This window comes from Idiotropiscis lumnitzeri, chromosome 21 (assembly GCF_059441095.1).
Source record: "Idiotropiscis lumnitzeri isolate Australia: NSW breed Sydney's pygmy pipehorse chromosome 21, RoL_Ilum_1.0, whole genome shotgun sequence".
NCBI classification, from domain to species: domain Eukaryota; kingdom Metazoa; phylum Chordata; class Actinopteri; order Syngnathiformes; family Syngnathidae; genus Idiotropiscis; species Idiotropiscis lumnitzeri.
In genome coordinates, this window is record NC_142411.1 from 7099259 (window position 1) to 7127050 (window position 27792).

At 40.9% G+C, this 27792-nt stretch overlaps 6 protein-coding genes across 12 annotated transcripts; 2 read left to right on the forward strand and 4 right to left on the reverse strand.

Annotated features, from left to right (window-relative positions):
* Nucleotides 1–442: 442 nt before the first annotated feature.
* On the reverse strand, nucleotides 443–3652 carry slc35a1 (solute carrier family 35 member A1). The gene is made up of 8 exons (XM_088286901.1): nucleotides 3571–3652; nucleotides 3223–3403; nucleotides 2924–3083; nucleotides 2333–2485; nucleotides 2052–2118; nucleotides 1798–1974; nucleotides 1596–1730; nucleotides 443–668 (listed from the first exon to the last, which is right to left on the reverse strand). Exons 1-8 carry the CDS (start codon nucleotides 3578–3580, stop codon nucleotides 535–537), a joined length of 1017 nt encoding a protein of 338 aa, XP_088143027.1. The 5' UTR covers nucleotides 3581–3652; the 3' UTR covers nucleotides 443–534.
* A 1327-nt stretch (nucleotides 3653–4979) lies between these two features.
* On the reverse strand, nucleotides 4980–14278 carry LOC148316781 (protein yippee-like 5). 2 transcript variants are annotated; one of them, XM_088286907.1, is made up of 4 exons: nucleotides 14226–14278; nucleotides 12035–12131; nucleotides 6351–6506; nucleotides 4980–5747 (listed from the first exon to the last, which is right to left on the reverse strand). In XM_088286907.1, the coding sequence occupies exons 3-4, from the start codon at nucleotides 6489–6491 to the stop codon at nucleotides 5526–5528; spliced, it is 363 nt and encodes a 120-aa protein (XP_088143033.1). In that variant the 5' UTR covers nucleotides 6492–6506; nucleotides 12035–12131; nucleotides 14226–14278; the 3' UTR covers nucleotides 4980–5525. The 2 variants fall into 2 exon arrangements, with proteins under 2 accessions (XP_088143033.1, XP_088143034.1); XM_088286908.1 differs by lacking the exons at nucleotides 12035–12131; nucleotides 14226–14278 and adding an exon at nucleotides 6925–7165 and having other exon boundaries at nucleotides 5526–5747.
* LOC148316782 (phospholipase B1, membrane-associated-like) lies at nucleotides 8823–20630 on the forward strand. The gene is made up of 42 exons (XM_088286898.1): nucleotides 8823–8874; nucleotides 8958–9011; nucleotides 9078–9138; nucleotides 9222–9256; nucleotides 9402–9471; nucleotides 9539–9590; nucleotides 9688–9753; nucleotides 10181–10246; nucleotides 10338–10399; nucleotides 10849–10924; nucleotides 11194–11295; nucleotides 11963–12037; nucleotides 12125–12196; nucleotides 13096–13170; nucleotides 13285–13345; nucleotides 13590–13648; nucleotides 13864–13937; nucleotides 14033–14076; nucleotides 14160–14268; nucleotides 14448–14499; nucleotides 14625–14705; nucleotides 14782–14847; nucleotides 14912–15012; nucleotides 15661–15742; nucleotides 15833–15937; nucleotides 16033–16128; nucleotides 16211–16282; nucleotides 16451–16528; nucleotides 16762–16822; nucleotides 17019–17077; nucleotides 17222–17289; nucleotides 17384–17427; nucleotides 17520–17619; nucleotides 17782–17833; nucleotides 17907–17987; nucleotides 18174–18239; nucleotides 18315–18409; nucleotides 18493–18574; nucleotides 18661–18765; nucleotides 18847–18942; nucleotides 19025–19099; nucleotides 19999–20630. Exons 1-42 carry the CDS (start codon nucleotides 8823–8825, stop codon nucleotides 20266–20268), a joined length of 3252 nt encoding a protein of 1083 aa, XP_088143024.1. The 3' UTR covers nucleotides 20269–20630.
* On the reverse strand, nucleotides 14572–24463 carry bpnt1 (bisphosphate nucleotidase 1). 5 transcript variants are annotated; one of them, XR_015840243.1, is made up of 11 exons: nucleotides 24104–24423; nucleotides 23738–23859; nucleotides 23573–23677; nucleotides 23174–23281; nucleotides 22866–22914; nucleotides 22035–22126; nucleotides 21737–21934; nucleotides 21472–21577; nucleotides 21230–21386; nucleotides 18272–18335; nucleotides 14572–14716 (listed from the first exon to the last, which is right to left on the reverse strand). XR_015840243.1 is itself a non-coding variant. In XM_088286904.1 (10 exons), exons 2-9 carry the CDS (start codon nucleotides 23855–23857, stop codon nucleotides 21235–21237), a joined length of 930 nt encoding a protein of 309 aa, XP_088143030.1. In that variant the 5' UTR covers nucleotides 23858–23859; nucleotides 24104–24423; the 3' UTR covers nucleotides 18258–18335; nucleotides 21230–21234. The 5 variants fall into 5 exon arrangements, 4 of the variants coding, with proteins under 4 accessions (XP_088143030.1, XP_088143029.1, XP_088143031.1 ...); XM_088286904.1 differs by lacking the exon at nucleotides 14572–14716 and having other exon boundaries at nucleotides 18258–18335; XM_088286903.1 differs by lacking the exons at nucleotides 14572–14716; nucleotides 18272–18335 and having other exon boundaries at nucleotides 21032–21386; nucleotides 24104–24174; nucleotides 24331–24463.
* Nucleotides 24464–24988: 525 nt separating this feature from the next.
* saysd1 (SAYSVFN motif domain containing 1) lies at nucleotides 24989–26262 on the reverse strand. Its single transcript, XM_088286719.1, has 2 exons — nucleotides 25902–26262; nucleotides 24989–25398 (listed from the first exon to the last, which is right to left on the reverse strand). The coding sequence occupies exons 1-2, from the start codon at nucleotides 26055–26057 to the stop codon at nucleotides 25075–25077; spliced, it is 480 nt and encodes a 159-aa protein (XP_088142845.1). The 5' UTR covers nucleotides 26058–26262; the 3' UTR covers nucleotides 24989–25074.
* Nucleotides 26068–27720, forward strand: grcc10 (gene rich cluster, C10 gene). 2 transcript variants are annotated; one of them, XM_088286720.1, is made up of 4 exons: nucleotides 26068–26316; nucleotides 26738–26802; nucleotides 27064–27240; nucleotides 27391–27720. In XM_088286720.1, exons 2-4 carry the CDS (start codon nucleotides 26751–26753, stop codon nucleotides 27528–27530), a joined length of 369 nt encoding a protein of 122 aa, XP_088142846.1. In that variant the 5' UTR covers nucleotides 26068–26316; nucleotides 26738–26750; the 3' UTR covers nucleotides 27531–27720. The 2 variants fall into 2 exon arrangements, with proteins under 2 accessions (XP_088142846.1, XP_088142849.1); XM_088286723.1 differs by lacking the exon at nucleotides 26068–26316 and having other exon boundaries at nucleotides 26737–26802; nucleotides 27051–27240.
* Nucleotides 27721–27792: the final 72 nt, after the last annotated feature.

The following is a 27792-nucleotide window of genomic DNA, read 5'->3' on the forward strand; positions in this document are numbered from 1 at the left end:
CATAGGAGCCTTTCACTCTTTAGATTAGTTTGGCATTAAAAGCAACACCATTTACAAACAAATTAAAAGTATCCCTCTGAACATTCAGTATACCAAATGGCATCTTTTTTTTGTTGCAAATTAGTACATTTCTACTGACAACTGTAATGTGTTCTTGTCATCGCAACTATGAAAAACAAAGTCTGTACATTCATAATCTATGTACTACGCCAGAGTTGGAAAAAAAAAGCCATCAAAATCAATGAGAAGTGCAGTTATTGGTCCTTACTGGTTTTCTAACAGTGCAAACTTCAACGTTTAAACAAATGATCAGCATTCACACGTTTTCAGTCTTAAAAAAAAAAATCACTGCCTCACATGATAGGGGGTACTGCAGTGCTTCATTTACACGTGGTGGAGACAGAACCCACAAAATTGGATTCTCAGAACATGATTTAAAAAAAAAAAAACAGAGGCGGGGTGGCAGGCTTCCTCCTCCTCATCAGTCCAAGTAGTGAAGGGACCTAATCTCCGAGGTCTCGTAAATTGGAGGACTCAGACAGTAACCAGATTCTGTTTAGACCCCCCGTTGGCTTGTACCCGGCTGAGTGTGGACGTGTCGTGCTTTGGAAGGCCGTACAAGTAGATGGACAGGCACACAAGGGTGGCTCCGGCGACAAATGTGGTTGCTGCGGGAGAAGCCAAAACATCAGGAAGTTAAATGATCTAAATTTACAGTACACTTCATATACTTCTCACGCACTAAAAAAACTAGTTAAGCATATTTAGCTTCTTAATGAAGATACTATAAAATTCACAGGAGCTGAATGGCAAAAAGAGGCGTTTGATTCCCCAAATTGAGCAATGAATGCATTCAAAAATTAACTTCACCTGCGTAATGGGTTCGTTCTGGAACTCAGCGACCTCATTATTTTTAATTCGATATCCAATAGTGTATATAAAAAGTGTCTTGTCTTCGTGATATTCATGAAATGAAAATGATTTCCTATGTTTTACCAACCAAAGTCGTGGTATATAAGAATGTTAAGATTTTATGCACTAAATGTATTCACTTTGAAATTTGTATGCAGTCGGTAATAAAACCAAGTTCACAATAATTGCAACCATTCTGGGCAAGGCATAAATTATGAACATTATTTTCCACTGGAAGCAATAGACAATTATCTTCATAGCATTCAAATCTTTAGTTTTGACAATAGCTAGTCTGATTTTTTTTTTGTTACATAATGCAATCTGCAAAAAAATTGTTTACTAAAAACAAACAGGTGCACCTCCATAAACGTGAATGTCAAAAACCTACAACACACCAGTAAGAAATTAGGAATTGTCTCATTAAAAGAATGTGTGCATTTACTTTTTGAATTCAACAAATGAAATGAATTAACTTATTTTTATGACAATCTAATGTAACCTTTGAATTAAGAAATGCTTTCATCAAAATGCACGAGAGTCCCGAAAAACATGTTTTTTTCCTTTGACAAAGCATGTGTCAATGTTACACACCTGAATGGCTTCCCAACAAAAGGTTGCGCCAGTACTGAGCAGCCTGTTCGACCGCACAAACGTCTCACAATGGGCCAACGAGATTATCTTACTTATATGCAATCCAAACAAGACGACGGACGCCACGGTGGAGAGGACGATGGCGGCGGCTGCCGAGAAGCCCTTCATGATGTTGTCTGTGTACTTCACCACGATTGACGTGTACAAGCCTCCCACGCTCGCCAGGACTGGAAGAGAGACGACGTCAAGCGCGACCAAGAATGCCAACAAAGCCTCCGCTATTATTCTACTCACATATGACCACGCACACCCAGGGCGTGTATCCGAAGAAGAAGCCTTTTTTCATGACATTTTCACCATCTGTCACCAGCACGCCCACGAAGGTGATGGCGATACCCGACACGTACATCTGGATGTTCCTCACCCACAGCGACGTGTCCGAGCTCTTCAGCACCTTCTCAAAATAGACGCCTGAAGCACAGTGAAGAGCCGTTACAACCGATGGATTTGTGAACAAGACAGTCACGATGTGGTTGGCGATCGGCTACCTGCGAAGCCGGAGCAGATCACGGCGACAATGATGGCCATGAACCCAGCAACAGGGTTTTGCTCAATCTGGACACAAGAAGTGAAGATGACACAGGCTCTGTCCTCGAAACTATTCTTGAGGAGTTTACCTCATTGTATCTATATGAGCGCAATGACGTAATTGATGGCGTGCCTGAATAGTGTTTGGAAACCTGACGAGTGAACGTCTAAGTCACGATACAAGCAGCAAGGTATGAGTGAACAATTCCGAACGCAGCCGCAGATTGAAGTGGAGGCCTACTTTGACTTTGACACCATCTATGGGCTTCCACTGCACGAGGCTGACCCCCACGCACAGCATGAAGATGGTGAACCACTGCCTTCTGCTGAGGGATCGGTTCAGCATGCAGACCAAGCACACTGCCGTGCACGGGATCTTCAGCTGATAAGTCACCTGCACACAGACATGACAACTGATCGGGGGGGAGGCAGATTGTAATTTGGCTCATTTTTTTCACCCCAGATTCAATACATTGCATTTGTATCAGTTCACAAAATTAACTCTGCATTAGATGAAGTCAAAACATGAATTGAATTCCAAAACCCAGCTCAGTGGGTTCCACCCAAACGCCCATCCTTTATTTAAGAAAAGCTGGACATTATTTCACAAAAACAGGACATTATTACAAATTCACAGTGCAAAAAATGCTCAAAATTTAGGCCGATCACATACTTTCCCACGGAAATTGTCTCATCACAATAAGTGGCTGATCGATTACACCACCACTAGTTGAGAGGCTTCTGAAGAGTTGTTGCAAATCATGAGTGGGGTGAAAACAATGCAGAAACCCTTGATTCAAGCAAAGACGCACCGCTGACAGGCTGAACTTACCTGATAAACTGCAGCATCAAGGTTGCTCAACGCCAGGAATGCCATGTTGTTCTGTATTGCATACACCACAGAGGGTACACTCAGCTTCAGCAACCCCCTTGGATTAAAGAGCACATGCTCTTTTATGGTCTCCAGCAGCTTTCTTGGGCTTCCGGATTCTCTGAGAAGACATACAGTAGTTGGGAAATGTAAGTATCTCAAAGCTGTAATTGGAGTGGTTGGGTTGGCAGAGGGAAATCTCCATCTCTTTGCAGGACAAGTACCGGTACGCGGATCGGTGGGCTGGAGTACAGGTTTACCTTGCCAGCATTCCAGTGCTCAGGATTAGTTTGATGACCTCGTTGAGGCACACGGCGGTGGTGGAGAAGTACAAGTCCCCGGACGAGACAGTCCTCGTGTAGCGTAACGCCACCGTGTATGTGGCCGCCACCAGGGTCATGACAGTTAGGCAGTACAGCTTGAACACCAGGCTCACATTCTCTGAGGGACGACGCCGTTAACAACTCGTTATTGCAATCACCGGTTGAAAAACACAAATCAAGTGCAACTAATGTCTTTTTATTTTTTAGCGTTATTGTTTTTTTTCCCGTTGTTGTTGCTAGCGCGGCGACGGTTAGCATTAGCCGGTTAGCGGAATAGAAACTCACCGTCGCCCATTGTTGCTATGGCGTGTCTCCGTCCGGGTTTGTATGTTTAAATCATCGTTCTTGCTGTGAAAAAGCAACACGCCTGAGGGTGGGGGGGAAGCATAAGCTTAATCGATTGGAATGACCAGGCAAAGCTCCGTCTGAGCGTCTGAAGCACCTCCTACATGTCACACCATAGAGGAGGGTGCATTACGGTAATGTGCCGATCGTGCGCGCTGCTGGCCACCCTTCAAAATAAAAGCGAACAAACTTACGCGTGCGCGTCAGTGGTTTGGATTTAAAATGTTCGTAATTTCTCCATGAGTTCACCTATGAGGGGGTGCAAAATGTCTCAGAATTGCACTAAGAATACTGAATTGAGATAGAAATCAATGTCAACTGTGCCATCATGACTGATTAATAAAGAAATTCCGTTTTCGCGCGAGCATCCCAATACTGAAACACACTACACCACCGCTGTAAATGCTGCCACGTTTACTTTGAAATACCATGCCTTTTATTTGTAAATGTTTAACCGAAAGTTGCATGTGACAGAATTTCCGTAAGCGTTATTGCGATCGAGAAGCGCTTAGCGTAGCGACATTTCGTCAACTTGATCTGTTATTTTTTTCCTCATTCGCCAAAGCCGAGTGAATATATAAGGCAAATATAACAAGTTTTGAAGCATTAGTTTTTCCAGGTATCCAACCAAAGTGTTTTCATTAGGATCTGATGATGGATTTCGTAATAAAAGGCCGAAGAAATAAAAAAGTTGACCCACCCCTGATCTAGACGGAACTGGTGGTCCGACAGGTCGTAGGCTGAAGAACCTGCAACAGCACAGCAAAATAGGGTGGGATTTGCGTTTAAAAATCTGAAATAAAATGAACAGAGGGTCCACGGACCGGTGACATACTTGTTCCATTAAATGGCTTTAATTTAATCTCGACAGACTATTTTCTTATTTTCGTAGTGTTTCATTTGACTTCAGTTCTTTGATTTTGTATCCAATCAGCTGCCATTTCAATTGATCTTTTTAATCTTCATTTATATAATTCCCTCTCCACCTCCATGCGCCGTGACCTTACCATGTTGGATGGGTTTGCGTGTCCCAATGATCCTAGAAGCCAAGTTGTCTGGGGCGTTATGCCGCTGGCAGCGTCGCTCATAGCTCAAGGTTCTAGGTGGGGGACCCGACAAAGAAGAACATTGCTCCATGATTTCCATTGCGCCTCTGGAGCCAGGCCTGGAGATGAGGCTCACTGGCCTACGCCCAAAAAGGCAAGGTGGGTCCCTCTTCCCACGGGGCCACCATCTGTGGGGGAGGCCAAAGAGGTCAAGTGTCTTGTGAATTGATGCTTTCCTTTTTTTTTTTTTACAAAGAACGATGATGGTATTTTTTTAATGTCATCATAAAACAAAAGCAACAGTCTCCAGAAGTATGCCTTTATTTTAAATGCAGTATACTTCAACTACCATTCAGTGAAATGCAATCCATCAACTTGACAGCTAACATCAATCGAAAGGGCATTTCTATATGATATCAGGGACAATTAAAGTACGCTGTCATGCAAAAAGGTCAACATTGAATCCATCTGACAATCAATAATTTAGTGTCATGAGATGGAAATTATCATCAATGAGGAAAAACATCAACATACCGCTGATTTGTAGTATGAAATACACATCATCCAAATCCAGGAAATGACAATAACTGATTGGTACAAAAAAAAATAAACAACACTGCATTCTTCATCTCACCTAATCAGACTGAGCAGTCTAAAAGTGGCCTTGAACATCACCGTTTAACATCGTTTCTTTCTGACCCAGCCTCTCGATAACGTCGCAGTCTGTTGAACACGATGCCTTGTGTTTGAACCTCCCCTTCAAACTGATTTTAGGTTGCCATTATTGCGACTCACCCGCTATGCTGCCGTTTGCAAAGCTGACTTCGCTGTACACGGACCAGCGCACGCTCACGAGTTGTCTGTGGGCACATGCTCAAAGCCCTCGCTCTCTCTCACCAAGGCCCTCTCCAGGATGACTCGGCCCTCCTTGTACCGTTGGCTTTCCTCAGTGGCAAATTCGTACATCCAGCCCAGTTTGCTGTTGCAGTTCTTGCAGCGCACGTCGCGCACCATGTGTCTTCCTGTCAACATGACCCGGTCTTGAACCTCACTGTGCTGAAGATTTACAACCTGGGGAGAGGGCAGACAGCGTTCAATTGGTTTCGTAACCAGTCCTACATTCATTTGTGCCATCAAAAACACTCAATGGCTACACAAGCAGAATCATGAAATTAAATTGTATTTGTCCTGTACTAACTTTGCCGCGGCGACATCCTGTACAATTTAGAGTTGAATTTAAAATGATCATCCTCCTTACGTGTTGAGAAGAAAAAAAAGCGCCTTACCATACATGGTCGTTAAAAAAAAACAAAAAACAAAAACTATGTATATGAAAGGGGAGAATAGTTTAATTTACCTGCCATATGTTTCGGCAAGCTGCTGTTGCTTTTATCAGAGGATGATGTGATGTTCCTGACAATTAAAAATAATCTGTTCAGTTTTAGTGCTGAGGACAAAGCAACAAAAATCATCATTTTTGCCTCATCTCATGAAATATTGGCATTCTTTAGGTAGAATTTGTTGGTGCTACTACATTAGTTTTGTTGTCATTGGTTCTTTTCTTACATATTAAGTCCACCTTCAACAATACAACCTTTTTTTCCCCTAAAGCAGCATCCAAAACAATTAGATGGTGCCTCTGCCTTGCGTTACACCACATGGTAAATTGAATACCTTGTTGAACAAAAAGGCCCGGCCTGTAGCGCCAGCGAAGCGAGTTGAGATCAGCTCGGCTCGGTTGGTCAGAATAGTGTCGCAGTTGGCGCAGGAGAACAGGCGGATGCCGCCGATGTGGTCCAAAAAGATGCGCCCCATCGTGTTCACAGGTGTCTGTCATAAGTACGCAAAACAGACAGGTAAGGTGATGCAACACACACGGGAGACTCACGCGTTATACATTTGCGCAAATCACTCATTTATTGAGGGACAAGTTTCTAAATGGACATTGGCTATTATTCACAGGTACATTTTCGTGATTTGGTTGCTATTTTTGCAGCATTAATCCATAGGGGGCCGTTAAGGGCAGGTCTGGTAATTGAGGGATGTGACGTCAGCAAAGATTTAAACTTGAACGTTGACCAAAGTTAGCAAGTTTGGGCCTGAGTTGTAGACCAGAGCACCTCGTGTATGTGCGGCAACGGAAATCGAAATTCACTACATTGTAGTCCTAAAAAAACAATCGCCGTCCTAAATGCTTACATAGTCAGACAAGGACAAAACAGAGACGAGAGGCGGCAAGATTTCCCACCTTTCTTAAGCCGATGCAAGATACTTTGAGAAGCGATACGTCTGAGTAAGATTGTTTTTACAAACGTGGCAAAATGTTTCCTTGTGTGACGGTTGCCAACAAAAACCACGTCGACGAGGAAAGCAGTCACGAGCCCATTTGTTGACTTCCTCATTTGTCTTCTTTGTCTTCATTACCGGCAGACTGTGCGCAATTTAGTGTATTGCTGCCCCCCTGTGGTTAAAAGATGAACACCTCTAACGGAGCGCAAGCGGCGCTTTGAGTCTCTCACGATCATTTCTCCCCATGGCAATAGTGATGAATGTGGATCATTGAAAATTATTGATTTTCTTTCTCTACCCACCACCCGGGGCAAAGATTTCCAATAAACTCAGATATATATATATATATATATATATATATATATATATATATATCGTTCAAGTACTTAAAGGTACTGTTTTGAAAGTTCCGGAGCGAATGTAGAAATTCTGTGAAGTTGCTTTATCTTGTTTTTGGTTATCAAGCAATAGAGGACAAACTGCGGATAAGAATCCTATGCAAAGATTAACACCAGTAGATAATCTTCACGCTTCCCAGCATGGTCATGTTTATTAACCTTGGGGGGGGGGGCGGACAAAATCATATCACCACGATTGTAGCAAGTTTGTTTTATTTCCAAATTTTCCGGATTATTAAACACTGAAAATATTCTGGTCATTGTGATGTTCCTGTATTCGGCCCAGAAATAATCTAAAAATGACTCGTAGGTGCATCTCAGTTAATTATAATATAATGGAAAAATTAATAAAAATATTGTTTTGGCTTTCAAACCAAAATTACTGTTGCGCTGGTTTGAATAAAAAAAAAATTGCCATCAAATATTCAATGTGTGTAGAACCACAATGTTATTTAAAAAAATTCTCAAACATTGAGTGAAGTGGTCAAAAGCTGCATGACATGAATGAGAGACATAATATCGAGTTTTCTTCACCAGTTTGACCTCTCCTTTCGCCTTCCAAACAGACAAGATAGTCACGCGTCATGACAACGTAGTTGTGTAAGTGATGACACCATAAAGATGAGCAGATTATTTTATAACACTAATTGAATGCAAACAATTGCAAAATGTGCTTCTATTTAGACGTCCGATGTAATCTAACGTGACGGCATCAAGAAACGGTGGCGAGATAGCGAATAATAAAGATAATCCTTTTCTCACTTTTGCCCCGTGGCGTGATGCGAGGAAGTGAACACTCAAGGTCAAACAGTCAGCAGGGAAAGTGGCGAGACATTATTCAAATGGGCCCTAATTGTATCATCTCACTGAATTGAAAGGAAAAAAAAAACAGACTAAACACTTGCCAATTGTTAGCTAACACATGCAACAAAATTGAATGCAGCTTTGCTTACCTTTTGGCTTTAACACGATAATGACTTTCTAATTTCGCACTTTTGTCGGATGGCAACCGCTCCAGAGATTAAAAGGTTTAAGAACCATTCTCCATATCATGTCCCCTTCTAAATCTTTCTTTCTCAACCATTTGGGAGGACTTCAAGTGCAATGTAATCTTCTAATCGCAGGAAGCAAAAGGTCATCGTGCGTAAAAAACATAATGAATACATGACGCGTAATTATCAGGTGAGTATTTATTTCCTTATACTGTCGAATTTGACTTTCACTATTTGATCGTTGAAACGTTTTATTAGAGTTATTCTTCCGGTCCTTCAATGATGTCCTTTGAACAAGCGAGTCTGGCCCGCCCCCTTGGACATATTTACGATCGCTCTCATCGACTATGGTCGGGTTCAACTGATAATAGACATACGGCACCTAACCACAGAGAAGAAGGACTTTGAGTGGGGAGACGATCTATAAGAATAATTTCTGGAAAAGAAAAATTGGATTTTTGATGAAGATGATTCCACTGTTGGTTTTCGCTTCCTTCCTGAAGTTCTCTTGGGCAACAGGTCTCTTGCTTTGATATACGACATACACAAAAATATGATCATGTTTGATTATACATATCTTCTCTGCTGTTTTTTTTTTTTAGCAAATGGTCTACCTTGTGATCAACTGCTCCATTCACAGCAGCCTCCACTTAATGGTATGAAGAGCACATTAAAAATTAAATCTAATACGGTCATAATCAAATATGATTTTGCCTCTTAAGTAAACAACGTGAAGCCTGCAGACGTTGCGGTTTTCGCCTCCATTGGACTGCACATGCACAGGTGACCTATTATTCTTTTTTTAGCATCACTATTTTGTTGACAGGCATAAAACCCTAAATATATATATTTTTTTCCCCCGCTAGCACGGAATTGTCCACGGTGGTATCAAGACTACAAGGTGAATTTTCATTTATACTTTTGAAATGTGCATATTTCGACTCTTAATTAGAACATACGTTGCGAAAATGAACAACGGTTGACTTGACAATTGTACCTCAATACATTACACTGCCCCCCCCCCCCCCTCCCCACTCCACTATCAGAGCTGATGAGCATGTTCAACCCTGCACTGATGGATACTCATTTGGAAGAAGCAGATATTAGAAGAGACAGGTAAACATATTTCTCGAAAATCATGACATCTTGCTTTCAATTTCAAGTCGAAACGTTCTGCTTGCAGAACTCTGCCGGAGCAAGCAGAAGCGGCATCTCGCTATCTCCAAAACAATCAGGTACGCTGGTCTCATGCAATTTATACTTCATATAATGCGAATTGACATGATAATTTGTTCCGTGTCATTTAGTCCATCCTGATGATTTGTCTTTCAGCATTCTTGGAAATTGGTGCTTCTTTTCGTGCCAGTGGACCAGTTCTGTGCATGTGACCAGCAAGAGGTAAAGATCATACCGTATTTTTGGGACTATAAGCTGCTACCTTTTCCCTCGATTTTGAACCATGCGGCTACGGTGCAGTTTTTCTGTGGATTTTTCTTTCACCTGCTCTACAGTTCAGAAAATACATTAATTAAATCTCTTTTTTTCCCCTGTTTTAATTAGCAACGTTGCGGCTGTTTACGTACCTTTATGTACATTCACAGTACAAAATTGTTCTGTACATGCAGTTAACAACTTTTTTTTTTGTCAACATAAAAAAACCATTGTGGCTTGTATATGTCTTTTTTTTTTTTTCTCCAGAAAAAAAAACATTTGATGGTCTCAACATTAGAGTCAGCACCATAAAAGCGGAGCTCAAGGCGATGAGTGCTGAGAGATAAAGAAAAGGTTCATGGCGTCTCTGAGCACGTTGTGCTTGTTCTTGCAGGTTGAGGCCGTTATCAGATCAGTGAGCGGCGAGGCGGACGCTGCTTTACAGCTGCTGCGTGCTCAGGTTCGGCTTCCGTTATATCGACTGATCTCGTGTTGCCAATCATCTGGCATTTTGACTTCTTGATTGGGCCGACTGTCCAATTGTGTCGCAGCTGAAGCGGACTCTGGTCAGTGTTGCGTTATGGGATGGAGAGGGTGACACTTTCCCAAGCAAGTATGTGCTTACCAAATGTTTGAAATACACTACACTGTCTTGTATTTTATGATATCTTTTTCACTGAACATATGACACTTTGCAATAACGGAACGCAATCAGTGTACAGCTTGTATAACAATATGTTGAATTGAGTGTTTTTGCTCTTACAGTTTCACTTCGGGGGTGTTAACACACTTTTGTTGCCAGCGTGATGGTTTGGTGTGTTTCACAGTGTGGCAAAGTGTCATTTTGTCAGTGTTGATAAAAACGATGCTAGGAGTGTACTCACCTGCTGACGACCATTAATTACAAAATTATTACATTAGGTTATTACAGTATTATAGACGACGGATTTCTGCGCATGTTTTGCATTGCGAGGCTGTTAATTGTCATGGAATAATCATGTTGATGATGATGTAATTTATATACTTTTTCATTTGATGAGGGGATTTATTTTTCCATGAAAGGTTATGTCCATGTTTGAAACAAAATGAAGGCGGAGAGGTCAGACTTCTGAAAGCCATGCTGACTCATGCCCTGCAGGTTTGTCGCTCCTCTTTCCATACTTATGCGTTTAGCGCTCTCGTTTCCTCCTGTTTTATCTTATATAATTTATTTTAGAACACTAAATAATGAATCCAAATATAGATAATTTAATTCAATTATTTCGGTTTCTTTCGTCCAAAGTACATGGGGGTTCTTCCCCGATTTTAGCCAGCAGTTTCTTGCCGATTCAACAAGAGTTAAAAATTTCATTCTGTACATTTTCTTCGAAGAGGGTTGCCAGACTAAGTCACTCGCATATGTTTCAGACATCTTTGTATAAGCTTCTGGTGAGAAGAAACTGGTACAAAGACGACTTTGGCGTCATCCTGCAGGATAAGCCTCTCATCAGACACGTCGCTTCTGCTCTCGTGAGTCCTTTCATCTCTCTCTGAATGTTTAGTTTTCATGTAAAATATCAAAATTCCGAGAACTTTATTGCAATCTGTTTTGAAGTAGCAGTGATACTTTTAGAATTGTTCCACAGTTTTTATGCGGCAGCGTGGCTCAGTCCAGGCATTGCCTGCTAATCATGTTTAAAATTTGATTAGGACCGAGATAAACCGACCTTTATTTTTGGTGGAATTGGTGCACAATAGTACCGAGGATTATGGGATTGTAGTTCAGTCATGGTAAAAATAGATTGTAAATTAACTCTGCTGTTGAAATGAGAAATCAAAATCGGTGAGGAGCAATCGGTCATATTTTAACGGATTTTTGTTTCCTGGCAAAAAGCCCATGTGCCAAATAACAATAACCAATAAAAATTAAAATCTAGAATTGCCCTCAAAATAATGAAAAAAAAAGTTGTGATCCAATAGTTGTGATATCAACGCACTGGCTGCCATGAATTTACTCGTGCCAAATAATCCAAATACATGCAAGGTAACATAAGGTGACGTCAAGATTTTCTTGTTAGCTTCAGCATTGCCGCATCTGAACAAATGTTTACTCTTGCTATCTAATCAGTCCGTTTTGTGACCGGCACATTTAGTAAGCGAGTGGCGCGATGTTCGTTCATTGTTATCCTCCGTTCAGACTGGGAAGCCTCTCCGTGAGTCACAAGCGTCACACGAGACTGATAAACTGACGGCGCAGTTGTGGACCAACCTGGTGAGGCCCAAATGCGAAAAAGTGTCAGCAAATTGCTCCTTCTTGCTGGCGACACTCGGCCATTGTTGTGTCAAACGTGCCTTTCAGCTGCAGCCTGCAAGTGACAAACATAACACAGACGACAATGGGAACATCGTCGCATTGCAATGTCCAACTATGGTGAGTGTGTGGGCAGTTCAGGTTAGGGGGGGTTTCAAGTAAAAAGAATTACAATTATCTGTGTTTTTCATTCAATTTAAGGAAGGTAATTACACTTTACCACGTTTAATGTTTAGATCAGTGGTGCGCAAACTTTTTGACTGGCGGGTTCTAAAATTTGACAGAGGGGCCAGACCAGGAGCAGATGGATGGAGTGTTTTGGTAACCTCATCTCATCGGAGAAAAAAAATAAATGTAATTTTAAATGAAAGTGAACAAAAGCATGATCATACATATGTCTTTGAAAAACCACAGTGTTTAGAAAATAAAACATTAACAAGGTTTATTCATTTAATATTTTTCAAGTTCGGCGGGCCGGGTTAAAACATTTAATGGGCCGCATGCGGCCCCCGGGGCTGTAGTTTGCCCACACCTGGTTTAGATCACCTTTTTTTTCCCCTCCCGTGGTATAGAGCATGGGTGGGCAAATGACATAAATGACACATTTGACTGTTCTAAAATCCGGCCGACTGAGCATTCAGTCGTGTGATATTTGTTGGATTTGCCCCGCCCTAAAATTGGATAGCTAAAAAAATATTTCTTCATTCTTTTATTCATGTATTTAATTAAATAATTGGGCTTTGTTGTAACGGAAATATTTACAAAATACATTTCTTATATTGACATTTTTATTAAATTTCATCAAATTAATTAATTTTAAATTAAATCTGAACACCGTTTAAAACTTTAAATAAATTATTTTACACATCTTTAATTATTTTTAAAACTCACTTGCTGTCCGTTTTAAAAGTCCATTTTGGCCCTCGAGCACAAAGGTTTACACACCTCCAGTTTAAAATAAATAAATAAAAAAGAGATTCCTACAATCTGACTGAATATATTCCTCCCCCTCCTTATAGGACCGTCCCTTCCTGAGGACAGAGGGAAACTCTCCTACAAATCACGACGGCGACGCCTCTCCTCTTGTCTATCCTGTAAGTTATCCTTTTTTTTTTTGCGTCACTTGAATCCAAATGGCAGCTGTTGAGGCAGCGTTGTGCGCCTCTTGCTTAGTTCTCATTCTGGCTGCGCCGCATGCGTCTGCACAGTCTACAGGCACGCCGATGCATTGTGAGGACATCGGCCCTTCCGACTCAACACCCGCCTCTGGTAAGTGGGTAAAAAAATAATTCAATAGAATGCTCATTTGATGTAATTGTTGAATTCCAAAAGTGCTCAAAATCTGTACTTGTCAGAAAAATCCAACCTCCGTACGCAGCATTTGCAAATGGTGACCTCCCACCATTGTTTTAATTGTCTCTAACTTGTCCGTTGTTTATTGCCGTGTCAAATACGAGACACGTGTGCCGCGTTGTTGATAAATCCTATAAAGTAAGTCTTTGTGTTTTATCAGTGCACGAGCTGAGGCCAGGCGATATCAGAGTGGTTGCGGCAGTGGGAGACTCTCTGACAGTGAGTGGAGGGAAAAAAAATAAAAGATTGGAACGACTTGTGTAAAGCGATATGCATGGAAAATATTAAAAAAAAAAAAAATGCCATGGCACAAATTGTCAAAATGTAAACTGTAAAAAAAAAAAAAAAAAAAAAAAATCTGGAAGAGTGCTATCTGTCATGAATGTAAAAAATAATTTAGTTAAATATAAATAATGTTTTTTTTTTTGTGCAAGGCAGGGAACGGAATCGCATCCAGCCAAATAAACGTTCTGGACGTCCTGACCCAATACCGAGGTTTATCTTGGAGGTGCCTCACACACACTCTGCCGTGCTTAAATCAGATTTTTTTTTTCAATTAATATTTTTCACCTGCAAATGAACGCATTTCAATGTTTTATTCAGTGTTGGTGGAGAGGACAACCTCACAAATGTAACAACGCTGCCCAGTGAGTGCTTTTACATTTTTTTTAGTGTATTCGAAAAAAAAAAACTTGAGCTGTATTGAAACCATTTCATTTCGTTTGAATAGATATATTAAAGCATTTTAATGCCAATGTGACGGGCTACTCCGTTGGGAAGGGGAAACAACACACACCTCAGGCTTTTCTCAACCAGGCTGTCGCCGGAGCAAAAAGCAAGTAAGTCCTCCCGGATACTCGCTCAGTGGCTTTTCAGTCGCAGTCATTGGAATCAGGCCAACATGCGTTTTACTCACCTGAAAGAAGCAGAATTATTATACTCACCACCCACATATATGTTGCATATATAGTTTGTAATACTTGCGTTATTATTCATTATTTGTGTGTTAAATAAATAGGGACATGCCAGCTCAGGTGCGAGCGCTCGTGGCGAGGATGAAGAATGATTCTGTAAGTACAGGAAACTGTTCGGACAATAAAACTGAATTAAAACAAAATATTCGCCTGTGTTACAGTCGACATGATAATCGCCGTATTTCTCACCTATTTCCACAAACCATTTGTCTTCGGTGCAGAGCATCAACTTTAAATCCGATTGGAAAGTGATCACCGTCTTCATAGGTGGAAATGACATCTGCGACCACTGCTACAATTCTGTGAGTACCCGCTGTAAAAGACGGCAAAAGAAAGCGCATAAAAACAGTTCAGAGCTTCAACGGTTTCCATTTATAGCTCATCTACTCGGTGGAGAATTACGTGAAAAATGTCAGAGAAAGCCTGGATTATCTACACAAAGAGGTAAAAGTAGACACATCGCCGCTGAGATTTCTCTGCATGGTTTGACTGAGAGCATGTCTGCCAGGTGCCGCGAGCGCTCGTCAACTTGATCGAACCCCTGCACATTATCCCCTTGAGGGAAATGCATGTGGACGCCACATTGAAATGCCCCACCTGGCTGGTCAAGTGAGTGTCACATCACACCTGCAGTTTAGTTCAACACACACAAGCTTTAAAATTGCATCTACTGCACATCAAAAATGCTTAGAGAACAGATCAAGATTTTTTTTTCCCGACACAGTACTCAATTAAGGATTAAGATTATATTCTGTGTCCCAAATACTCAAATTCAATTCAAATGCGCACAACATTGGTTTGGCGTTGTCAAAGTCAAGGCAGACATTTTATGAGCTACAGTGAGTACAGATATTGCCGAAAAAGAAATTGAGCTCACAGGAATTCTATAGCTGTTTACGATCTAGCGTTTGTCCCCAACAAATATTTTTAAGGGATGAGAGTGATTAACCCATTCACAGGTAAAATGAAAGTACTTTTTGAATTCTATATCCGTCAATGGCAGTGAATGAGTTAACAGTTCGGGTGATGCGGGAAACAACGGAAAATGAGCTCCACTGTGTATTTCAGTCTGCTGAGCACACGGCAGGCGTAAAAATAACAATAAATGAATAACACAGAAGAATCTGTAGAAAGTGACTTTTTGGAGGATAAAGTGCCTCGTGATTTTAATAGGGGAGTTAAAAACAGAGCAGACAATTAAAAAAAAATAAATAATAATTCTATGCATCCTTACCATATTATGTTTTTTTTTTTCAGTATTCTGTGCCCTTGCGTTATCTTACCAAAGTCCACCTCTACCTCACTAAATAAACTGGAGCAACTAAACCGACAATATCAGGTAACGCGGAGCAGGAATTCAAAAAGGTCAACGTTAACGGATGCAACAAAGCGATGCGACCGAACGGTCACGCTGTCCTCTGACTCACAGGTGACGCTGAATGAACTGGTCGAGTCCAAGCGTTACGACACTCGGACGGACTTCACTGTAGTCATCCAGCCCTTTTTCAGACAAATCATCGTTCCCAGACTACCGGTCAGTTCTACTGCGACCGTTTTTACGTCACGATGTAGAGATGAAGCAATCAACTTCTCGTGATGCATTTCAACTCCAGTCCACTTCTGTCACAGGACGGCCGCCCCGATCGCTCTTACTTCAGTGCTGACTGTTTCCACCTGAGCCAGAGGGCCCACACTCAGATGGCTCGCTCCTTGTGGAACAACATGGTAGCAGTTTGTGTCCTACGCAAACACTGACATGTTTAGATGCTTCCCGTTGTATTTCTCTCTTTTGTTTCTGTTTTCCAAGCTGGAGCCACTGGGAAACAAAACGTCCATCCAGGATTTTGGCGCAGACATTAAACTGAGATGTCCGTCAAAGGTAGCCGTCAGTTTAATAATGACTGATTCCCAAGCGTGAGATCACTAACGGTGCATGACGAAATAAACGAAGCCAACTGATGTGCTTGAAGAGGAACTAATGAAACGGATACATTTGAGGTGCTTCTCAGTGCGTGATGTTCAATTCATTCAGCTTGTTTGTTCACAGACGTCCCCGTTTTTCCGTACCTATCGCAACAGCAATTACACATATGTCGCGCCGCCACCAACACCGGCACCAAATACAGTAAGTACCTTTGGGTAATAGTTTTTAGTAAATTGTCTGGACTGGATTTCTATTTAAGAAATGATTTTCAATATATAAATGTATTTTCACTCATTTCTGAATTCAGCAAGCAGATTAATAATTTTGTTATGTTATTAACATTTGAGGGTTAAATGGTTCCCCATTGAAGGGGAAAAAAGAAACGACTTTCAGGAACTTGACTTAAAACGCAAACTGATACATTTTTCCTGCAGAACTGGGGAAGCGACTTCGCCTGTGTGGACCTTGCTCCTTCTCACGCCGTGCCAACATCAGGTGAGCTACACGGCGCAATATCATATCAGCACGCCGTCAATATGTTATCATCATGTAACAACCAGGAAGGAGCCTTAACTCATTCACTACCAGCCCAGTAAAAAAAATAAATAAATAAAGGATCTTTGACGTATTTAGCCGTCAATGGTATTGAATGAGTTAAAGAGCTCACACCCGCCTGTTCTTACGTTTCCAGTTCACAAGCTCAGACCGGCAGACATCAAGGTGGTGGCAGCAGTGGGAGACTCCACGACGGTTGGTGTCCGGATTATTTTACATTTCCGGTTGCAAGAACTAAAACACACTAAAACAGGAGGGGAAAAGTATAATTTGGACCTTTATAAAAAATGTAAAATAATCCACTGATGCCTATTTGTATTGGCTACCCTTTCCACACAGGCTGGCACAGGTGCTAAAGCAAAAAATCTGTTGGAGCTCAGCAGAGAATATAAAGGCGTGTCTTGGAGGTGCAGTCAACGAAACTAAAACAAACGCTTAATGACAGCCATGCTTCCAACTGACGACAAAGACCTCTCACTGTTTGTTGTTCTCCACCCGCAGCATTGGAGGCGACCGCACTCTTGATGCTGTTACAACTCTACCAAGTATGTTGATCAGAAGATTACAAGGACCAGGAACCCCGCCCCAATCCCCCAAAACAAATCCCTACTACTGTTTCTTCTCTACATCCTCACAGACATCCTAAGAAAGTTCAACTCAGCCCTGAAGGGCTTCTCCAAAGGTCAGGGTTCAAGACAGAAGGGCTTCAACATGGCTGCAGCAGGAGCCAAGACCTCGTACGTGCTAACGTTTACTTCTTATGGATGAGAAAATTTGGTTCCCGTTCTTATGGTGCACATATTTGACTGACGGTCATTTCACTGCGACAGGAACGTATGACTAAAAAGAGCCACGGTACCTTTAAGATTGTAGCTATGTTTGCATGTGCTCTGTCGCAGGGACATCCAAAACCAAATCCAAGATCTTGTGAAGGCCATGCGAGAACACAAGGTAAGAACTCTTGACATGACTAACTGTAAGTTCAGATGGTTGTTGTAATTTTACGCTATTTGTGCTCATACAGGAAGTGAACTTTGATCAGGACTGGAAACTTCTGACAATATTTGTAGGGGGAAATGACCTTTGCCATTATTGCACTGACCAAGTAAGTGTTTTCACAAGAATTATTTTTTTTAATGGTATCTTTGCTAATATACACTTTTCAGTTTAAATGTCAGGGCATCATTTTTTCAAACACCGTTGCTAACCAAAACAGCAGCACCGACCGAGGCATGCCAACAGTCTCTCGGGTGAAATGTTCACGTAACTTCAACTTGTGTTTTTTCTGCAGAACAACCTGTCACCCAGTAATTACAGTCACAATCTGATGCTCGCTTTGGACGAACTTTACAGAGAGGTGAGTTGCATCAATGCTACAAATCCACTCACCCACTGCCACCCGGTGTTTCAAAATGTGCCGGCTTTTGTGCAGGTTCCCAGAATGCTAGTCAACCTAGTGGAGATAATGCAGATAGACACGTTAAAACAAGTCAAGAAAAACAGCCTAGGGTGCTCCTTGCTTCAAAGGTTTGTTTGGAAAATTAATTAATGTCGTCTGATTTTCTTTGATGAACTGCAAATTAAGTGTTTTTTCCCCTCTTTCTTTGCAGAACAAGCTGCCCTTGTATTATCAACCCAACTGAAAACTCCCCAGAAATAGAGGAGATGAAACAAATTAATCTTGAATACCAGGTATATGATCGCTGTATTTGTTTTTCCTCATTAAAAAAATAAAAATAAATAATAATTAAAAAAAAAAATTAACTCTTCCCTCATAGGCTGAAATCCATAATCTTATTTCTGGATCGCGGTATGATGGGAAAGAAGACTTTGCTGTTGTTCTTCAGCCATTTTTACACAATTCTTTTATCCCTTATATAGGCGTAAGTAAATGAAATTAAATGTGGCAAATCATTCAAATGATTGCAAATTAAGCATGTAGCCTTGGTGTTCTGTTTGTCAAGGAAGGGGAGGCAGACACGACTTTCTTCTCCGTGGACTGTTTTCACATCAGCGAGCGAGCGCATGCGGAGATGGCCGTGGCACTGTGGAATAACATGGCCAGTAGTCCAGTCAACAACCTTCATTTCAATTTTTTTATTGTCAATTTCTAACATTATTGTTATCTTATTTTTTTAATAGCTGGAGCCTGTAGGCAGGAAACAGGCTTATAACAACTTCACGTATGATCGTTCCAAGATTCGCTGTCCTACTGAGGTACTGTCCGAGTGCAAAGAGCATTGATCATTTTTGCTTTATATTAGGTCGGGTCAATTCTGATGTAAACCGCTGGTCGGGGAGATAACGGCTACAAAATACTTTTTATTACACTTTATATCGCGTAATCGGAAAAGGTATGAGGGCATAATAAAAAGTGAATAAAGCAATAAAATTCAATTGCAAAAAGTCTTGATGAATTCAAAATGGTTGTACCTTGTGTGTAATACACTATAGCGGCGATAGATTACAGAACAGAAAATTAGGATTAAAAAAAGTGCTTCTAAAAAATTGAAAACTCATTGAAATGACTGTTTTTCAACTAAATATAGCACTCAGCAATATTGTACTTGTTAAAAAAAAAAAAAATGAGGGACAGCATAGTTGAATACCCGCTTTGGCCACCAGGTGGCAGTATAAAACATACAGACACATCTACAACTGCTACTGTGAGTGACTTAATACGTTGCTGTGATATTAGTCATTTTTCATAGACGTGTAACAATATATGCTCGGTATTACTGTTATACTATCTATCTGCATGTGCTGCTCTGCCATTTGTGTTGAAATATCCGTCACTTCTAAAGCCGTTCAGATCGATGCTAAACGTTAACATTAGGCTCATCGGACTTCCTAAGACAAATAAATGTTCGTTATGTGCTTGTTTCAAATATGTGTAAAGGGTGCAATACTGTTCGTCTAATGTTCACTTTGACAGTAAAATTAAACTGGGAGGGGCATTAAACAGCTTGAAGCATCCTTTTGATGAATCGTTCAATATTTGCCCAACTGCTACTTACTGACTTCACTCACTCAATTATCTTGCCCCGTCTGAATTAATGCCACGTTTCCCGGTTACATACTTAATTATATTTTCTAATTTTTCTTCCCCAAATCAGGTCCGTCCCTTCATTTTCACCAAATTGAACAGCGCGCCTCGTCCACCTTTGACAACCACGACTGCCTTACCCACCACGACATCTTCAACCAGTATGACAACGTCGTTGCCGCCCCTGTGCGTGACCACCCAGCCGCTGTGGCTTCCGGTGGTAGTGGGCGTCGTTAGTTTACTGGTGGGCATCACAGCTGCCTGGTTCGTGTGCTCTTTTGTGCAACATAAGAGAAGCAAGTTGGAGTTCCCAGTAGAAATGAAAGCAACGGGAATGTAAGGCAGCTAACTGGTATTAAGTTATCGCAACGCAAGCGTGCCTGACAATTGACAATGAAGCTGAGCGTCCACCCATTGTCATTATTTAAACACAAAACAGCTGCTTTGTGTTCAACTAAATAAGACCAAATTTCACAGGTTTGCATTTTTTTTGTGAGTAAATTGAGGCCGGGATATTTCCTTTTTGTATCGCGGCGTGCAGTGAGATTTTTTTTTTTTTTTATGTAAAATATGTGCTTTGGTACACTGTTTTAAATGACTGTCTCCAACATCTCAGTTGGGGCGCAACTATTATTTTTGTACTTCACACTGATATGTACACTAAATATATATGTATGTGATAATAAATATTTTCCAATTGTACCTTTCCTCAATTTATAAATTATTTAATTACAGGATATATTTTTTTTTATTTTATTGTTAAAATAAGGACCACACACACTAATACTATGTACCTAAGTGTATTTTGTTGCTAACAGTTTTTCAGGAGGAAAGTGATATTGACCAATAAAACGCCACGTTCAATTAGATTTGTGCACATACAAAGCTTACATTTTGATTTATACTGAACAGTTACATTATTACTTGCTTCAAGGACCAAACACAACTTGGGAATTTTGCTGTCCAGCTTTGCTTTGTAAGACAACACCACGTTGTCCAAAAAGTAACAAATCAATGAAATTTTAGCCGACATATTTTGTGAGTCGTGTATTTGAAGGAAGAGAAAAGGTCGGAAAATACTCAAGAACACAGCGATACTAAAATTGAGAGCAACTATTTATTCCTCCAAATAAAGTTCACTATTGACTCACTAATCTATATTAAATACAAAAAACATATTACAGAGTGACAACTTTCTTCTGGATGTGCTAGACGTCTCCCTGATTTTCCTTGAATGATTTGATAAAACGGTCACTGTGTTGTCAAAGTCATGAGTGCCTGCGATGTGTATGACTACCCACGAGCATCAGTCGGACTTGAGGGCTTCCAGCACGGACTGAGGAACTCTGCTGACGTAGTACTCGTGGTTTCTGAGCGTCGCGAGAACGCCGGCCGAGTTCACGCGCTTCACATCAGCGTCATAGCGGTACGGATTATTATACACGTCCGTCAGTTTACCTGGTAGACAAAAAAAAAAAAACGTATTAAAGTGATGAGTGGTGCTGAATGAATTAAGTGCAGAATCCAAAGTGATGTTTCGTGCCTCCAACACAGCGGAGAAGAACTTCGGGAGCACACGTGTCCCACTTTTTAGTTCCCGGACTTGCAAAGACGTAAGCGGAAGCTTTGCCTTCAATAAGCTGGATGATCTGCAGAAAAGATGACAGAAGTCATGAAAGGTGATCAGGTTTTGTTGACTCATTGGTAATTAATGATGATGAATTCATTTTGAAATTAGAACAACTTGCAAGTCATCTTCGGACGGTCTACTGGTTTCACTTTAGGACAGCAAATGAAAGACAGCTTACCTTGTTCCCTGCCCCGCCCACTCTTAAAACTTCATGAGGTTCCATTGCATTGACGCAATCGGTTATAAGCTTGCTGCTATGAGAGCGGGTGGTGGTCACAATGCGTTTGTTGTCCGCAACTTCTTGCAGCTGAAATCCAAAGGCACCCAGCCCCAGCATTGCCCACATGGTTCTTCCCAAAGGCGCCCCTGGCCCAAGCTGTCAAGAGACAAGCGTCTTGAGTGAAGCGTCGCCAACGGAATGAAAAGCGACAGTTGAAGAAAGGAGGAGAAGCCGGATGGTGAAGTTGGGTCTGGACCTGGTAGTTGTAGAAAGGCTGGTTGATGACACCTGCGATTGCTCGGCCGGCGTATGCGATTCCGATCAGCACTGTCACATTATCCAAGAGACCTGAAGTACACAACAATAAGTAGTATATTAGGATGAATAGACACTTGTTCATTTAAATCATGTATGCGGCAATGAAAAAAAAAAATGAAGCATACTTATCACTGCAAAGTAAAAAAATCTCAAAGGGAAATAATAGTATGTTTTTTCATGCATACCATTTTTAGTAGTATTTCCCATTAAAATAATTTCCTTATTTTCTAAGTAACAACAATGCCAGGTGAATAAGAATGACAAAAGTGCAATGACAGTAAGTGACAATTTCAATTGTGAACCTAATTTATTATATCACACATTTTGAATTAATTCAAAATCACAAAACCTTTAAAATGTGAGCAAAACGTTCATGTCACATTTTTAAAAAGAAAAAAAAAAGTTTTCTTTTAAACACAAATAAAGTCTAAAAACAACAAATATATTTCACACTAACAATTATAAATATAGAACATCTTAATAATTTAATTTCTAATTAAAACAACCTAAATGTAGATCTAAACCCAATGTGTGTGCGGGTTAAAAAAAATATATATATATGCACTTATATTTCATTCTGTTAGCTAGATGATGAGTATAATGTTCATTCAAATTAAAGATTTTTTATGGTCCACCACTCATTCATGAAATTTGCATTTAGCTTCAATATACCATATTTGTCGCAGTTCATTAAGTCATCTTATTCGGGGTGCTGCACAAAAATTAAGCTAATAGAGTATGTAGATTATTTAGTATAAAGTGAACTCACCTTCAGTGTACTCCTTCGTGCCATCCACTGGATCCACCCACACAACGAGCTAATATTTGAGAAGACACAAACAGAAAAAGAAATACATAATGTCCGCTAGATGTAGCAATTTTAACATTAGGGTTGATAAACTGTGATGCCGACAAGTATACAGACAACGACTGGACTTGTATAATGTAGCTGTGTGCAACATGTTTATTAAGGATTTCACTTCCGACAGAATAGGATGAGGGAACTCAGTTGTACAGGGCAATACTTTTGATAAGATAAATCAAACATGTGGTGCATCAAAATGTACTGGTTCTTACCTCCTCTTCTTTTAATCCACTATATTCAGACGGACAGGCTTTCTGAAGGATTTCTTCTGCCTGGCCGTTTTCAATCAGGTCCTCTATAACCTCCTCGGCTGGGAGTTCCTGCAAGGAGTTGTACAAATATGGTTATAAATACATCTGTTTTGTAAAGAGCTAATCCTACAATGGGGTGGCGGGTGAGCTGGACTCTATCACGGCTGAGAAGCGGGTTACACCGAGGACTGGTCACCAACCAATCACAGGGTACATCTATACAAACATTCGTTCACATTTAAATCTATGTGCATTACAGTCTATGATCAATCTAACATCCAGTTTGAGGAAATTGGGAGAACTCTGAGAATAGGAGACAGACTTGTCAAACAGTAGGACACAAAAAGTAAGGGCACTCACCTCCTCGCCAATAATAGTGATTTTTGGGAAGTGTCTGGACAGTGAAGCACAGATGCTCTTCTGTGCTAGTCTGTCAGCAAGTGTCTGCAGATCATGGGCCCCCTCCTACATGCAAAGGGAACATATGAGTCTCTTTTTAAACACATTGATGGATTAATCTCTCACCTTCTCCACTATGCCGAGGTCTCCACGGTGAAGCACTTTCCTAACTATGTCTCCAGCTTTCTCAGCCACGGTGTAAGCGGAGGCCACCAAGCGAAGTAGCACAGCAGGACTCCCAGACATTGCTGCAGGATAAATATACTCATATTAGATGTTAGGTGGCCACACTGAATGTAAACGTCATACATAGAACAAATTAGAAATAAAACATGCACACGTGCACATGAACTACATAACATTTTAAGAGACAGGCAAATGTATAACTAATGACTGTTCACTTGAACAAAGTGGGAAGCTAGCATGCGAATATCGTTTGCTGCAGAATCACAAACGCAAGAACAAAGTAGAAAAAGTATGAGTAATACTTACTGGTGTAGGCGAAAAACACAGGAAAAAGCTTGCAATTATGATCAAGCGTCGATCATTTGCAAAGAAAACACCTTTGGCCCAAAGAGCAGACAGTGAGCGACAAGACAGTTCCAACCAAGTAAAGACAATTCGAGTTCATTTCGCTCAATAAAGTACTTTAAATCACATATAAACAACACTTTGATTCTGTTATATACATTTGACCACGTGCATGTTAGTACAGCTACCTTTCAAGGCTGAAAACAATGATTTTTAGAGCAGTGGTCGATGAAACAAACGCGGAAGTAAAAATGGTAACTCTCTTGATTTTTTTAACCAAGCGCCTTGTTCCGTGAATACGCGACACTGCCCCTGGCGGGCATTTGATGAACTTGGATTCGCCAGTTTCAAAATTGTTCATGTTTATTAAATCATAACGTCTGTAAGATACAAAAGCTTAAAATGTGTTTAAAGCATATATTGCCAATACAATATAGAGGGTTGACTCAATTTGGACTATTGGCAAGGTGACCAGTCCAAGGTGTATGCGGCCTTTCACCCAAAGTCGACTGGGATTGGACAATAGTTGATATGGAATTTTCCATCCATTTTCCATAGCGCTTATCCTCATCAGGAAAACGCGTGAGCAGAGGCTTACCCCAGCTGACTTTCAACAGGAAGAATCCACACTGGAGTAATCGCCAGCCAATCACAGGGCAAACAGAGAAGCAATTTAGTGCGTTCGACCAAGCTAATATTGCTGATATGAGAGCCCATATTGGATCCCTGAACATCTCCAGCGTGTGAGGCACTATGACACTGCCTCAAAGCAAATTAAAATGGCATTTAAGAAACACCTAAATGACGTACATAATATGGCAAATGTAAAAGACTAATACAAATAACTGTCAATAGACAAATGACATTTAATGACATCAAATACATTGCAATTACAATTTCAAGTCAAGATTCAAGTGCAAATTACATGCATTTCATCTGTTTGCAAGGGATCTGTAGCCCATCTCTGCCTCCAGCTGCTCTGCGGTCAGAGCGCCCAGAAGTGGCTGGCAGTCCGGATTGAAGACGGAATAAGCGCTCATCTCCCCGGGCTCCCGATCATCGGGGTCTCGCAATCCCTCATACAGCCAGTAGAAGAGGGAAACGACAAAGAAGGGCAAGCCAAACTCCAGCTCTACAAAAAAGCCGAGCAGGACCACCCAGAACAGGACTTTGAGCAGGGTGATGTTGGAGAGGTCGTATCGTCTTGTGGATAGCCATCTCCCCCACGAGCTGTCCAGCATCCAGTCCCTAATGGCCTGTGGGAACACAAGAATACTTTAATTTCAGCAGACTGATTTTGTTTCATCAATATACAAGATTTTAAATGATCTGTTTTTACTTTGCTCAACATTGTTGCCAATTTTCTAACAAGTTACAAACCAAACCATTTAGTGAATTATAGTCAATTTAGGTTTGCATTTTCTGCGCTGTCAATTTCCTCTGACAAACTGACAGATGAATCGATTATTAAAATAACTGATTGTTGCAGCCCTAGATTGAACAGATTTGGGGCTCTCATGCAACCACCCTATACTCCGAACCTAGTCGTCATGGCAACAAACTGCCTGAGTACAGACTTTATGAAGCAAGATACAAAAAACATTTGATGTGCAGGTGAACTACACTTCTTTATCCTTGGTGTTTTTGATTAAAGAACAACATTGCAACGTGTCTTATTTTGAATGCGTAGAGAGCTTCTTGGACTGCTTGAAAGACCTGAAAAACACAATGCACAAGCATTTAAAGGTACAATATTCACCTCATTCGGGGGTCTCCCTGAATTTTGCTCATTCTGCAGAGTGTTTGTCGAAGGCGATTCGACGATTGTTGTGGGGACACCTGCGGGTATCTGCTGCCGACCGGAAGCTCTCTTAGCCTGTCGCCGAGCCCTGAAAGTCGCAAGCCTCCGCTCCATTAGGAAAATAAACGTCTCACGATGTCAGCAGCCGCTAACGCTTCATCCATCCAGCCCTTCGATACCTCCAACGTTCAAAAGTGTGCTTTGACTGCCACGTTTCCACGTTTTAGTGACATTTCCGTGTCACCACTTTGACGTTTACTTTAGTAGGCACGTCTGCCTGAAAGGAGGAATTCATGTCGTAAAACGACTGTCGCGAATCTGAGCCGTCGGTGTACGAAGCTTTTAGGCTTGCCTGCTTGTTTTCGTCGTTGTGGTGAGTTGGTCCTGATATGCTCCATTTGTCTTTTTTGTGTGTTATTGTTATCAACACAGTCATATGCTTTTCATCATATGTTCCGAGAAGGCAAGGTTTACGAAACATCAACATAAACCACACCTAATTCACCCTGTTGTCACGATTATTTCACTCCATTTGCTTTCCAAACATCCATGTTACATATTGGTTTTATTTGGCGTTGGTCTGACGTCTTGACAGTCTTTCAATTTAAGCATAACAGACAAGTGATGTGACGTTTCCACAGAACAGATGACGACCTCGCCATCGTCGTTAACCTTATGTAATCGACCGAATTCAATCAACTATGGCCTCTACTTTTTACATCTACTTTTTACATCTGATTATTACTGTGTGCATTGCAATATAAAAAGGGCAATGTCGTGTGTTCTGTCCCTAGTCATCTTACAGGCATGGCCTCTGCACCAGCACAACAGCCCACCCTGACTGCAGAGCAGACAAGAGGTAACTTTTACACATTGCACACCAAATTAACAATTAAAAGGATTTTTTTCCCAGTCTTAAGATGACCCCACCATAAAACCACTATTTACGCTAAAGAGGTTTAGTTTCTGAGTCGCATCCATTTTTCTGGAGCAAATATAGGTGAGGCAGCTGTGGTAACAATATGGTTATTGGAACACTTGTTCTGTCTAGTATTTTAAGCTACAGTAGAAGCTAGACTTACAAGGAGTCTGTTTTTGTTTATGTATATGTGTGTCATAGTGGTACTCAGTGAGGTGATCCAGGCCTTTTCTGTGCCGGAAAACGCGGTGAGGATGGAAGAGGCGCGGGAAAGCGCGTGCAACGACATGGGCAAGATGCTCCAGCTGGTGCTCCCTGTGGCCACATTGATTCAACAGGAAGTCATCAAAGCATATGGCTTCAACAACGAAGGAGAGGGTGAGGGATCAGTTAAATAATAGTTGAACAGCCTTGACCCAGGCCTATGTGAGAGTACATAAATATAAATTGTGATACTTGGTTGGAGGAATTTGGAAGGTGTAGAATGTCCAAAAATTGTGTTAACATCATATCTGCTTCTCATTTAAGGCGTCCTCAAGTTTGCCAGATTGGTCAAGATGTATGAAACACAGGACCCCGAAATAGCAGCTATGTCAGCCAAACTCAAGTCTCTGCTCCTGCCGCCTCTGTCAACACCACCCATAGGGGGCGCCATTCCGGCCTCATAATACAATAAAATACAACTTTATATAGAAAGAAGGAATCTAAATTAATTGTCCGCATGATTAGTATAAATGTCATTCCCTCTTTTGAAAGGCTACCTATGTTTACATGTAGAAAAATCCGTGTTCCACCATTATTTTATTTACTTGATTTAAAAAAAACATGCGGGTATTTGTTCTATTTATCCTTTTTTTTTTTTTTAAAAAAGAAACATTTCCATCAACCCAATTTCCATGTGGCTTTGTATACTGTATGCAAATAAATGCC